This window comes from Antechinus flavipes, chromosome X (genome assembly GCF_016432865.1).
Source record: "Antechinus flavipes isolate AdamAnt ecotype Samford, QLD, Australia chromosome X, AdamAnt_v2, whole genome shotgun sequence".
NCBI classification, from domain to species: Eukaryota; Metazoa; Chordata; class Mammalia; order Dasyuromorphia; family Dasyuridae; genus Antechinus; species Antechinus flavipes.
In genome coordinates, this window is record NC_067404.1 from 56,386,356 (window position 1) to 56,398,402 (window position 12,047).

At 40.0% G+C, this 12,047-nt stretch overlaps 1 protein-coding gene across 1 annotated transcript in view; it reads left to right on the top strand.

Annotated features, from left to right (window-relative positions):
• LOC127543146 (mitogen-activated protein kinase kinase kinase kinase 4-like) overlaps nucleotides 1–12,047 on the top strand; it is a 216,880-nt gene that overhangs the window by 135,122 nt on the left and 69,711 nt on the right. The window contains exons 12-13 of the mRNA XM_051969166.1: nucleotides 325–2,197; nucleotides 6,385–6,549. Of these exons, the coding sequence (XP_051825126.1) occupies nucleotides 325–2,197; nucleotides 6,385–6,549 (2,038 nt within the window). The remainder of the gene's footprint in view (nucleotides 1–324; nucleotides 2,198–6,384; nucleotides 6,550–12,047) is intronic.

A 12,047-nucleotide genomic window follows, 5' to 3' on the forward strand; every position in this document is an offset into this window, starting at 1 on the left:
TTTTTTTTTTTTTTGTTTGTTTGTTTGTTTGTTTGTTTTTTTAAATTTAAATTTTATTTTATTTAATAATAACTTTGTATTGACAGAATCCATGCCAGGGTAATTTTTTACAACATTATCCCTTGCACTCGCTTTTGTTTCGTTTTTCCCCTCCCTCCCTCCACCCCCCCCCTCAAGATGGCAAGCAGTCCTATATATGTTAAATATGTTGCAGTATATCCTAGATACAATACATATTTGCAGAACCGAACAGTTCTCCTGTTCATGCTCAGTTTTAATTATATGAGTGTTCCATTACTCATTGGGCTATGTCTTCTCCTTTAGCTCCATAGTGAATCTTCCTGGTGAATCTACCCTCCGAAGAGAGTTTCTCAGGCTGCAGCAGGAAAACAAGAAAAGCCCACTTTCCAAGGAGCAACAACTGAAACGAGAACAGCAGCAGCAACAGCAACTGATGTGGCAACGTTTGGAGAAGGAGCAGAGAGAACTACAGCAGAAACAGCAAGATCTGCAGCAGAAGCAGCAAAATCTGCAGCAGAAGCAGCAAGATCTAAAGCAGAAGCAGCACGATCTGCAACAGGAGCAGGAAGCTCTTCAGCAGGAGCAGCAAGCTCTTCAGCAGGAGCAGCAAGCTCTGCAGCAAGGCCAGCAAGTTTTGCAACAAGAAAAGCAAACTCTGCAGCAGAGCCAGCAAAACCTGAAACAGGACCAGCAAGCTTTACAGCTGGACCAGAAAGATCTGCAGCTGGACCAGGAAGCTCTGCAGAAGGACCAGGAAGCCCTGCAGCAGGACCAAAAAGCCCTGCAACAGGACCAGATAGCCCTGCAGCTGGACCAGAAAGCCCTGCAGACGGACCAGCAAGCTCTGCAGCCAGACCAGAAAGCTCTGCAGCAGGAGAAACAGGCACCAGAGCTACTGCCTAAGCCTCAGAAACCTCCGCTATTGCCAAAGCTGCAACTACCACAGCAATCAGAGCCTCATCAGGAACAGCAGCCACCAAAACAGGAGCAGCAGCTACCAAAGCAGGGGCAGCAGCCACCAAAGCAGGGACTGCAGCCACCAAAGCAAGAACAGCAGCCACCAAAGCAAGAGCAGCAGCCACCAAAGCAGGAGCAGCAGCCACCAAAGCAGGAGCAGCAGCCACCAAAGCAGGAGCAGCAGCCACCAAAGCAGGGGCTGCAGCCACCAAAACAAGAGCAGCAGCCACCAAAGCAAGAGCAGCAGCCACCAAAGCAAGAACAGCAGCCACCAAAGCAGGGGCAGCAGCCACCAAAACAGAGCCAGCAGCCACCAAAGCAGGGGCTGCAGCCACCAAAGCAGGAGCAGCAGCCGCCAAAGCCAGGGCAGCAGCTGCCAAAGCCGGGGCAGCAGCCACCAAAGCCGGGACAGCAGCTGCCAAAGCCGGCATCCCGACAGCAGGTACAACAAGCTCCAGACCATCACTGGTTGCATTTTCCACCAAAGCCCAACCATCACCACACACAGCTGCTACCAAAGCATCTAGCCTATTTCCAGATACAGCAGTCATCACATATGTCAACCCATCACCACACACAGCTGCTGTCGAAACATCACCTACAGCAACCATCAAAGGTGTCGGTCCATTACCAGGTACAGCATCCACCAAAAGTGCTAGTCCATCACCAGACGCAGCAGCCACCAAAGGTGCCACCTCATCACCAGGCCCAGCAGCCACCAAAGGTGCCGCTCCATTACCAGTCCCAGCAGCCACCAAAGGTGCCACCCCATCAGCAGGCCCAGCAGCCACCAAAGGTGCCACCACATCTCCAGATGCAGCAGCCACCAAAGGTGGTGCTCCACCATGTTCCTCAGCCACTAAAGGTGACGGTCCATAACCTGACTCAGCCATCACCAAAGTCTCTCCAGCTGCCAGCTTATCACCAGGGAAAGCAACTATCTCATCACCAGTCGCCACAGCAATCAGCTCAGCAGCTGACCCATAACCAGTTGAGGCAGCCATATCACCAGCCCCAACAACCAACTCAGCAGCTTTCACAGCAAGCAGCCCAGGTGAAACAGCGTCCACAGCAGACACAACTGCAACCAAAGCAACAACAGCAACCACAGCAGCAGCAACAGCAATTCAAAGACCAGGATAAGACCAAGGATCCAGTCCTGACTGAGTGGCAGAAATGCAAGGAGCAACAGAAAGAGCAGAAAAAGAAACCTGAGGATGTAAGAGTTAATATCTATTCCCCATGTCAAATCTAGCTGCCTTTGATGCATGTTAGTCTCATAATTGTTGTTTTTTTTTTTACACATGACAAAAGTACACATAGGAATTAGAATTTTTTTACAATTGCTTTTTTTTTTTTTGGTGAAAAAGCTTCCCACCCCTCAGAGCTTTTATGTCTTCCACTTTTTCCAATAAATATTCCCTGACATTGTGTCACCTCCACCACAGACCTCCTTTGTATGTATCTTTGGTCCAGTATAGCCGTTCTTTCCATTTCTTTCTTTAGTGCCATTTCTTATTGCCCCATGTTTAGGATTGTAATGTAATTAATGTCTAAATGCTGTGGCTCCCCAGTCAATGATAAGGAAAAGTTTGTTATAAAAATGCTTACAGATCTTTTCTATTTTTTTGTTTGTTTTGTTCCCGCTAGCTTTATCATTAAATACCCTAAGGATGATGTTTTGTAATTAATTTTCTCAACAAGCCCTCTCTAATTTTTTTTGCTCTGTCTTTAAAAGACACTTATTATTAGAAAGCTATTCAAGATGGCTACCATATAATAAATATACAAAATATGCTATATTCTCTTCTCTAGGTTAAGCATCCTTCAACCCATCCCTATATACTATGAATCTGAGGCTCTTTACCGTCTTGGTTGCCCTTCTGTGGACACTCTCCAGTTTGTCAATGTCTTTCCTAAAACTATATAGAGTACCTTAATCATGGTCTGACCAGATCAAGAACATACAGTACGGTGAGAGTTTCTCCACTTTGGTCATCATGCCTCTCTGAAGGTAGCCTAAGCTCACATTGTCTTTTCTGGCTACCATATCACACTCATGACCAAGACAATAGCTATAATCCAAGAGAAGTAGAATGTAGGCAAAAGAATGAGAGTAGGTAAATGTTGGGAACTTTAAGCCCAGGTAGCCTATTTAAGTGACGTGTTTCACAAGCCGTTATCATGAATCTAGCACAAATACCTATATTGTTGTCACTCACAACCCTTGTGCTAGATTTCCTTGGGCCCTTCCAGTCATTCATTCTTCCCTTATAGAGACTCTAGGAAGTTCAGGAACTTACCGTGCAGATATGCTGTGCAACACAGAATCTGAGCAGACTCCTCATCACAGGTCCCCAGTACCAGCCTTATTATATAAGTGGGCTACTGAGAAATAAAACAGAATCCTCTGCTGCATGTACTCACAGTATTTCCAGGGGGACAAACTTTAATATCCAGTGTACAATGAAATGGGTTAACTACAGGGTCCAGACTGAAAAGAATAAAGTGAGACCAGATCAAAGGGATGTCTCCCTATAAATAGGGAGGTAAGGAATGATGGGAGTTTTCAGTTAGAAGGAAGAGGAGGTTTAAAGGGAATAAAGGAGGTAAGTAATGATGGAAGTTTTCAATTAGAAGGAAGAGGTTTAAAGGGAATGAGGAAGTAAGGAACCATGGGAGTTTTCATTTAGAAGGAAGAGGAGGTTTAAAAGGAATGAAGGAGGTAAGGAACAATAGTTTTCAGTTAGAAAGAAGAGGTTTAAAGGGAATGAAGGAGGTAAGGAACGATGGGAGTTTTCAGTTAGAAGGAAGAGAAGGTTTAAAGGAAATGAGGCACTCAGAACATATGGAAAGATAGGAGACCATGAACAGAGAGCTTGAGGGAAACGTTTAAAGCTACAGTTTGTTCCAGTGACTGAAGGGATGTGTCTTACACAACCAGAGCATCCAATTTAAAGGATACGTTTCATGGTTTTAGTTGACCGTGTGTACAAAATAAATTATTGCTCGTATTCGGTATACCATAAACCCTACTTAACTCCGCCACTAGGCAACAAAGAATCTAGCAGTTCTAGGTAATGGCATTTCCTAAAGGTGAACCCCATAAAGATCTGTTTCATTTTCATTGTCAAAAATCTTTTTTAAAAAGTGTGTTCCCCATACTCTGCCTCAATAAGTCTAGTATATATCAATATTTAAAGAAAGTGAGTTTGTGGACAATTATCTAACCTTTGCTGATGGAGGTTTTTTGCATGACCCTGGAGTTATAACTCTGGATGTTGCCAACAATACAATATTGTTGGCCGTTGGCCTGAACCTGTGCTCAACCTAGGCCATTCCTTGAAAGATGCTTTATGATGAAATCCTTGATGTGAGCTAGCATTCTGTTTGTGTGGATAGTTTTCTTTCAAAATTCAAATCAGAAACAAATTCCCTTCTAATTCCGGATCTAGGATCCTATGTGTATGGATAAGTCATTTGCCCTTCCTGGGCCTCAGAAGTGACTTATCCATACTCACACATAGGATTCTAGATCCAGAATTAGAAGGCATCTCAGTGGCTATTGAGTCTAACTTTCTCATTTTACAGAGGAGAAGATGGAGATGAAATAATTTGTCCAACATGAGACAGCTAGCCAGCAAGTGTCTAGTGGCAGTGTTCAACCTCAAATCTTCCTGACCCTAACTCAAACACTCTGTCTACTATACCATTTAACTGCCTCCTTGACTTGCAGAAGCTAACTTTTTCTGAGTTCTTGTAATGTGTGATCCATTTCTTTGGTGACACTAAAAAGGCAGACCTCCTGCTGAGACTTTACAGGGGACTTGGTATTTTTCACAGCCACTGACAAGCCACAGAAAACAGGAAAATGACTAAAGCAATGCATAAAAGAATCACTCAGAAAATAATACCAGCTGAAATTGGAGACAGTCAATACAAACTGTGTGCTCTAGACATAAACATAGTGACTTGTACTTAGGAAGGTAGATATAATAATAAACCCAAATAAACTATTGAATTCTGGGAAGATCATTGTACAAAAGAAGCTATATGTCAGGATGGAAAAATCTCCTTAAAATGGAAATTATAGCTGATAATTACCTCTAGCAGTTGTAGAGAGGGGAGCTCAGATAGCCGATATTTCTGTAGTCCTTGGTAACAGATCAGTTTACTTACTTGCTCTCATTGGTCATTTGATCTTCACGATAACTCTAGGAAGTAGAAATTGGTTCAGTCTGGTTTGGTTTTTGAAATCTGGTTATTTCATATTGCAATAGGCCTTTAAAGGTCGGCTTCTTAACCAGGAGTCCATAAACTTGGTTGTTTGTTTGGGGTTTTTAATTTTTATTTTGACAACTATGTTCCAGTATAATTGGTTTCATTGTTTGATCTTACTTATTTTTTATGTTTTCTAACATTATTCTGAGAAAGAATCTGTAGACTTCTTCAGACTATCAAAGCAGTTTATCACTCCAAAAAGATTAAGACTCTCTACTTTGAGGCAATGTAGGGACTTTCCAATGGGGAACACTCTCTACCAATGCAAGTTAGCTTTTGAGGGATGCTTAGGATGCTGAGAGTCAGCCAGTATGAGTCAGAAGTAAAAAGGAGCATGGTAGATAGAGAGCCTGCCTTAACTTCAAGAGACCATCACAAGTATTATTTCTTATATTTACAGATGAGAAAACAAATTCAGAGAGAGGTGATTTGACCAAGACCATGCAGCTAGATCTCAAAACCAGGTCTTCAGAATTTAGATTGTCCATTTAAATCAAGTCTGTACCCACTAGGATGAGTAGAGAGCTGTTCATAAGAAACTGGTGAACTCCAGCTCTCTCTCCGGCAGTTTCTCTAGCTATTTAGGGAAGTGTCATCCTGGTACAAGGAGCAGGAATAACTGATGGAGAGCCCCAAGGCAGGAATTTGGGGCCACATCTCCAAGTTCAAGCTCTGACCATTAGTACATCCTTTCTCCCTCTTTCCCTTCCCCACCTTGTTTCCATCAATGCAGTAGATCACTCCAATCTTGTTTCCCAGAGTTGATCTTCAAGTTATTTATATTAAAAAGGCAAACAATTGCCTGATTCATACGGGCAAGTAGAAATTCTCCCAAACTCCTATATTCAGTTAAGTCTCTCGTTTAGGAGAAAGTAGAAAATTTTGTAACATAATCTTAGAGAGCTCTCGATGCAGCTATAAAACCAAACTTAAGAAAAAGATGAAAACTTATTAAATAGCACAGGAAGTTGGGGTTTATGAGAAACACAGAGAACGATTTTTCATACTTGAAAAGTATTTAAAGGATTGAAATACATTACCTCTATGGATGGAGGAGTTATCATTGATACTTGCTTTTAGAATTGTTAATTCACTTTATTAATTTTATCTTTTTTTCTTTTAAAGAAAAAACCAGAAGATGCTCCACAGGTTAAAAGATTTCATCGGACCCTTCCCAAAGATCAAGCTCAGCTCTTATTTCTACAATATGATCACAAGCCACAGAGCAAAGAAACTTCAAAGGCTTTGAAAAAGACTCCGACTTCTTCCCCAAGCACCTCAAAGAAAGAGGTAAAATTTATTCTAGATAATGTGGTACAATTTTCCCAGCAACTTAAGATGTATAGATAAGGCGACACATCTAGTTATTCATACATTGTCTCCTGAAATAATACCACACTTGAACTTCCTCTCTGATAGCCAATAGCCACATGTGTCTTCTCTGACCCTGTGGGTTTGGTCCACTTCACCATGGAGCTGCTGTAGGATACAAGCATGGGGTTAGAATTCAGGAGCACTCATTCTATGGTTCACACTACATTAAGAGAGTTCATGATCAATCAAGCAAGCATCATTTTTCAGTCTCCTCACCAGTTTTCTGCTCTCATTAAAAAAAAAAAAAACCTCACACTGATTCTCCAGTCTCCTGATTAACTTTTTCATGGCAGCAAAAAGTTACAAAGGTCTGTTCTTCTGTCAAGCATTGCCAAGATCTTCCTGGCTCCCCTTGGTTCATTTGTTTTACTGGTCCTCTTAGAAGTTATTCTTTAGAATTTTTTAACTGAAACTGGGATAGGGAATGGTCTGTCAGTGCTTTGCTTTCACTTAAAAAAAATGTTTTATTGATACTCTTTTAAAAATAATAGCCTTTTATTTTCAAAATACATGTAAAGATAGTTTTTAACATTCACCCTTGAAAACCTTGTGTTCCTAAATTTCGTCTCCCTCCCTTTCCCCTATCCTATTCCTCTAGATGACAAAGTAATCCAATATATATTAAACATGTGCAGTTCTTCTACACGTATTTTCACGATTATCATGCTGCATAAGAAAAATCAGATCAAAAAGGGGAAAAAATGAGAAAGAAAACAAAAAGCAAGCAACAACAAAAAGGTGAAAATGCTATGTTGTGATTCACATTCAGTCCCCACAGTTCTCGCAGATGGCTCTCTCCATCACAAGTCTAAGTAGTCATTGTGGTAAGCAATCATGACATAATGAAACATTTAAATTGGCAACAGAGGAAGAGTTCCTAGGGAAACTGGGTTACTAAACTCATTACTCCAAGCTTGAAATTCCTCTGCCTCTCCTTTCCCTTCTCCACTCCAGGATTCCCAGCAGAGGAAGGGGCTTTATGTCTCCTTCGATAAAGCCACTTTTGTGACCCTACTTATGCTAAATCTGAAGGCACAGCTGGGGCAGAAGCAAGACAAGGTTCATGGAGTTTCATGGCTCACTCTTTAAGAATCACTATTGTAAGGCCTAAGTAATAGCCAATTCTAACTATGTTTTTTTCTTGTCTGTAGTAATAGATTTATGCAAGGAAGGAAAAAAGGAAGGAAGAAGGAGAGAGGGAGAGAGGAAACAAGCATTTATTAACTCTTTGGCATATTCCAACATATTCCAGACACTGTGCTACAAATACAATAAATAAATAAACAGCAACAACAACAAAAGAAAAAAACTTGAGACAGTCCCTTTCATTAGGTAGTTTGCATTTTAATAAGGGAAGGTAATTCATATAGGACAGTGATGACCAGAAAACATCAGAAAAAGCAAATAGAGCCATCAGGTTGAATACTCTTTCTAGGAGAGTGTTTATATGATTTGAATAGGGAGGAGGTATGTGTCTGGAAGACAGATGGCGAGAATGTAGTGTGACAGATCTGAGGGCATCTAGATATGGTAAACTCTCAGCAATTGTAATTTCAGGACCCCAAGTTGGGTGCTAGATCAGAGGAGAGGGCAGAGCTCAGTAGCACAGAAGGAAGATGAAATCTAAAGTTCAAAATTCTATTAACCCAGTCAATTAGATCGTGATGTTAATGGCAACTTCTATTCGTGTGCAAGAAATATAGCATGGCCACGGCCTGAACTTCTAATCCCAGATAACCATTTATTAAAAGTATCCTAAGGACAATGGAGCGGCTGAGAGTATGTGAATTCTGTGTGCACAGCCCTCCCCATGTACAAATACGAGTCCCATGTTGATGATGTATCAGAAGACTTGTTTTCATCTTGTTATTACTGATCAACATCAGGACCCCAGGTCATTGCCTTCTTTTCCTTAATCACTGTTGCTGTGAAACCTCCCAGTGGCAAATCTCCATTCCATACTTGCCCAATGATACTAAAAGAGTCCTTTAAAGTGAATGATGTTTATTGCTCTATAAATCCTAACCACTGGCAGAAGAGTTTGTTTTACCAAGGGGGGACACTGCATCTTCACTGAAGTCTTGCTCAATAATGTGTTGCTCTTGGTCTCAAGGAATAATACTTAGGTCATCACCTCATTCTGAGAGTTAATAGTAGATCACCCAGATCTGATCACTCAGCTATGCAATCTGTACCTGCTTGTTCGATCACCTGTGTTTTACATAACATTACTTATTGTTATTCTTGTATTTTTTCTGACTGTTAACTATTTCTCAGAGAAGGTAGGAATGAATGTGGAGGGAAAAGAAACCCAAAATTTTCAAGGCCTCTGTACATATGGTCAGTGTATTCATTTATATATATATGTATGTATGCATGTATATATACATATACACACATCATATACATATATGTATTTTTTTTATTTATAAGATAAAATACTGCCTGTCCAAAATAGGGATTATCTTTCTCATTTCTATCTGTAATCTTTTCTGGGAATTTTGTAACCAGTTGAGTTCATCACATAACATCTCTGCCTTTATAAATTTATTTTGCATCCACTTCCCAGGGTCAACAATTTTCTGAGAAATCAACTCCCTGAACATAAATAAAGAGGCTTAGGCTGGGACTATCTGATGCCAAACACCAGGATGAAAAGTGAAAAATGCAGGCAGCCATCCAGATGTTTGATGGCTAAACATCTGGATAGGTTTAGAGATAAGTGGTTGCCAAAACATCTGCATGATTAGCTGCATTATTTTGTTTCTCATTCAGCTGTTTCCTGACATGTCCAGAAGTTGTATGGTGCAGTAGAAAGAGAGAGCTAACTTTGGATTCTGAGGGCCTGGGTTTGAATCCTGGCTCTTACCACTTCCAACCTGTGTGACCTTGTGTTTCACTTCACTTCTCTGGGTTTCAGTTTCCTCCAATGTAAAAAAAAAAAAAAAAGGGAGGGGGTGTTGGGCTCAATGATCTTTAAGATATCTTCCAACTGTATGATGCTGTATACAAATTGGACATGTTGGTGCCTGGAAAAAAGCAGCATCTTACAGCCAGCAACTTTTCTGCAAGACAGGAGTGATCACACTTTTGTGGTTATCAGAATATAAGCCTAAGGTTTTTTTTTTTTTAATTGCTAATGTTGAACTTTTCTTTGTCAAAGATTTAAATGCAACTAATAAGTCATACTATAGAAATTATGGTTTTGTTCATCAGCTCACAAAAATAGCTTGAACTCAAAATAGATGAAAGAATTGAGGAAAAAAATCTGAATTTTCTCATTTAGAAATCAATATTTATTTCCAAAACATTGCCTATGATTTTATGAGTTGGCTCCAAAGTAGGTGGAGTCAGGAACAGAGATGGTCTCTCTTAAACCTCAGAATGAGCTAATCAGTATCGATGAGATAAGGATGGTTTGACTTTTTGAGACTTTTATTATGTTTTTAAGGGGGAAATGTTCAGTTTATTCACTCCTCTTGAAGTGACAAAGCCTGAGGATAAATGGCTAGTAGCAAACTGTCAGGCTAATTATCCATCTTGGTTTCCAGGCCCATGTTTTATAAATATCCACTTTGAAGAGAAAGTAGAATATAGTGCAAAATTTCATTTGTGCATAAAGTCATTCACAGAATGTCAAAAGGATTCCAAATTGAAATGCTATAAGGAGCCTCAGAGGCCATCTCATCAACCCCTTCATTTTGCAGAGGAGGAAACCAAGACACAGAGGGGTGAAGTGACTTGTCTAGAGTCACACTAGTAGTAGACATCATAGGCGAGATTTGAACCCAAGCATTCTAACTCCGGAGTTAGTGATCTTTCCACTGCACTACAGACAGTTCTAGGATCCCTCATCGCTTATCACTTTGCCCCCAACAACTGAAAACATATCCTGTTTGGGTCTAGTTGTTAAAATTCACTTAGATCTTTGATCATAGATGTGCAAAGCACATTCAGTTGAGGGGAGGGGGGATTGCAAGGATGGTCATATTACAGAACATTGTAATAATTGACATCTTCCCAGTAACTATAATTGTCATTCCCTACCTCTCAGCAGGGTGAACTTTAGTCTATGTGTCCCTCATTTTGATATTCTGTATGTCTTTACTTTTTAAGTTGTGTTCTTTGTATGTGATATATTGTTGAAGTGTTTTTTTTTTCTTATCCATTCTATCATTTTTCCATTTTATTGGATAGTTTAATCCATTTATACTTAAATTTACACAGGTTATGCTTGTGTTTTCCTCCATTTGTTTCATTAATGATGCTTTTTATGGAATCCCCTTCCTATTAAGGTCAATACTTTGTCCTTGTGATTAGTTTCTTTTGATCTACTTCAATGTTGATCTCTTCCCATAGTGTTTTTCCCTCCCCCACTCCTATTTGCTTATCCTTTCCCTAGTTCCTGGATTTTATTTAAAGTATTCATTTTTTTCTTTCTTTTTTTTATTTAGTCATTTTTTCCACTTCTTTCTATCTTTTCTCTTTCCCCAGTCAGTTAAATGGTTAGTTCAAAATCCTCCATCTCCAGAAGATATGTATAACTGCTTTAAATTATTTCTTCATCCAAGTTGCTTCTTTCCTTGTTTGTGGAGAATTGTTGTCATGTTAAGTTTCCAAAAAATAGCAGTGGCCTAGTACAATAAAATTTCAAGTGCCAACAAACTGCTGGCCACGGTGCTGACAAAACTAAAGAACCCAGATATTGCATGAAAGAAAATTGCTTCTCCTCAGTCTACATGATGACTATATCTCTCCTGGAACAAGATTCATTGGGAAAACCTGACTCTCTTGCTAGGTGTCATGTTCAATTGCACTAATGTGACAGTTTCAGAACACTGATTATAAGAATGCTTTTGGAAGATTTAGATTGGTATAGAGCCCTGCCTTTTCAGTATCTGGTTTGTAGCCTCCAAATCCCCGTTGACATGAGTTGTATACATGCTATTCATAGCTCAAACTGCTCTACATTCTCAGTGTCATTCTCAACTTCTCATAAGTTCATTTCTCATCATTCACTCACCAAATCTTGTCATTTCTAACTCCATGCTATCTTTTATATGTTCCCTTTTTTTCTCCACTCACAGTCACCACCCTGGTGCTGGCCCTTATTGACTAATTCCTTTTCTAAGGAAATAGCTTCCTAATTGGTTTCCCTGATGTAAGTCTCTCCTCCACTCAGCTGCCAAAATGATTTTCTGAAAGTTCAGGTTTGACCATATTATCTCCTCCCTCTTATTCAATGAACTCCAAATAGGTATTATCTTTCTCATTTCTATCTGTAATCTTTTTTGGGAATTTTATAACCAGATACTGACATCCTTCAAATGCTCCAGTGCAATCATGCTGGTTTTCTTGCTGTAGCTTCCACACAGTATTCTATCTCATATCTTCATGTCTTTGCACTAGATTGA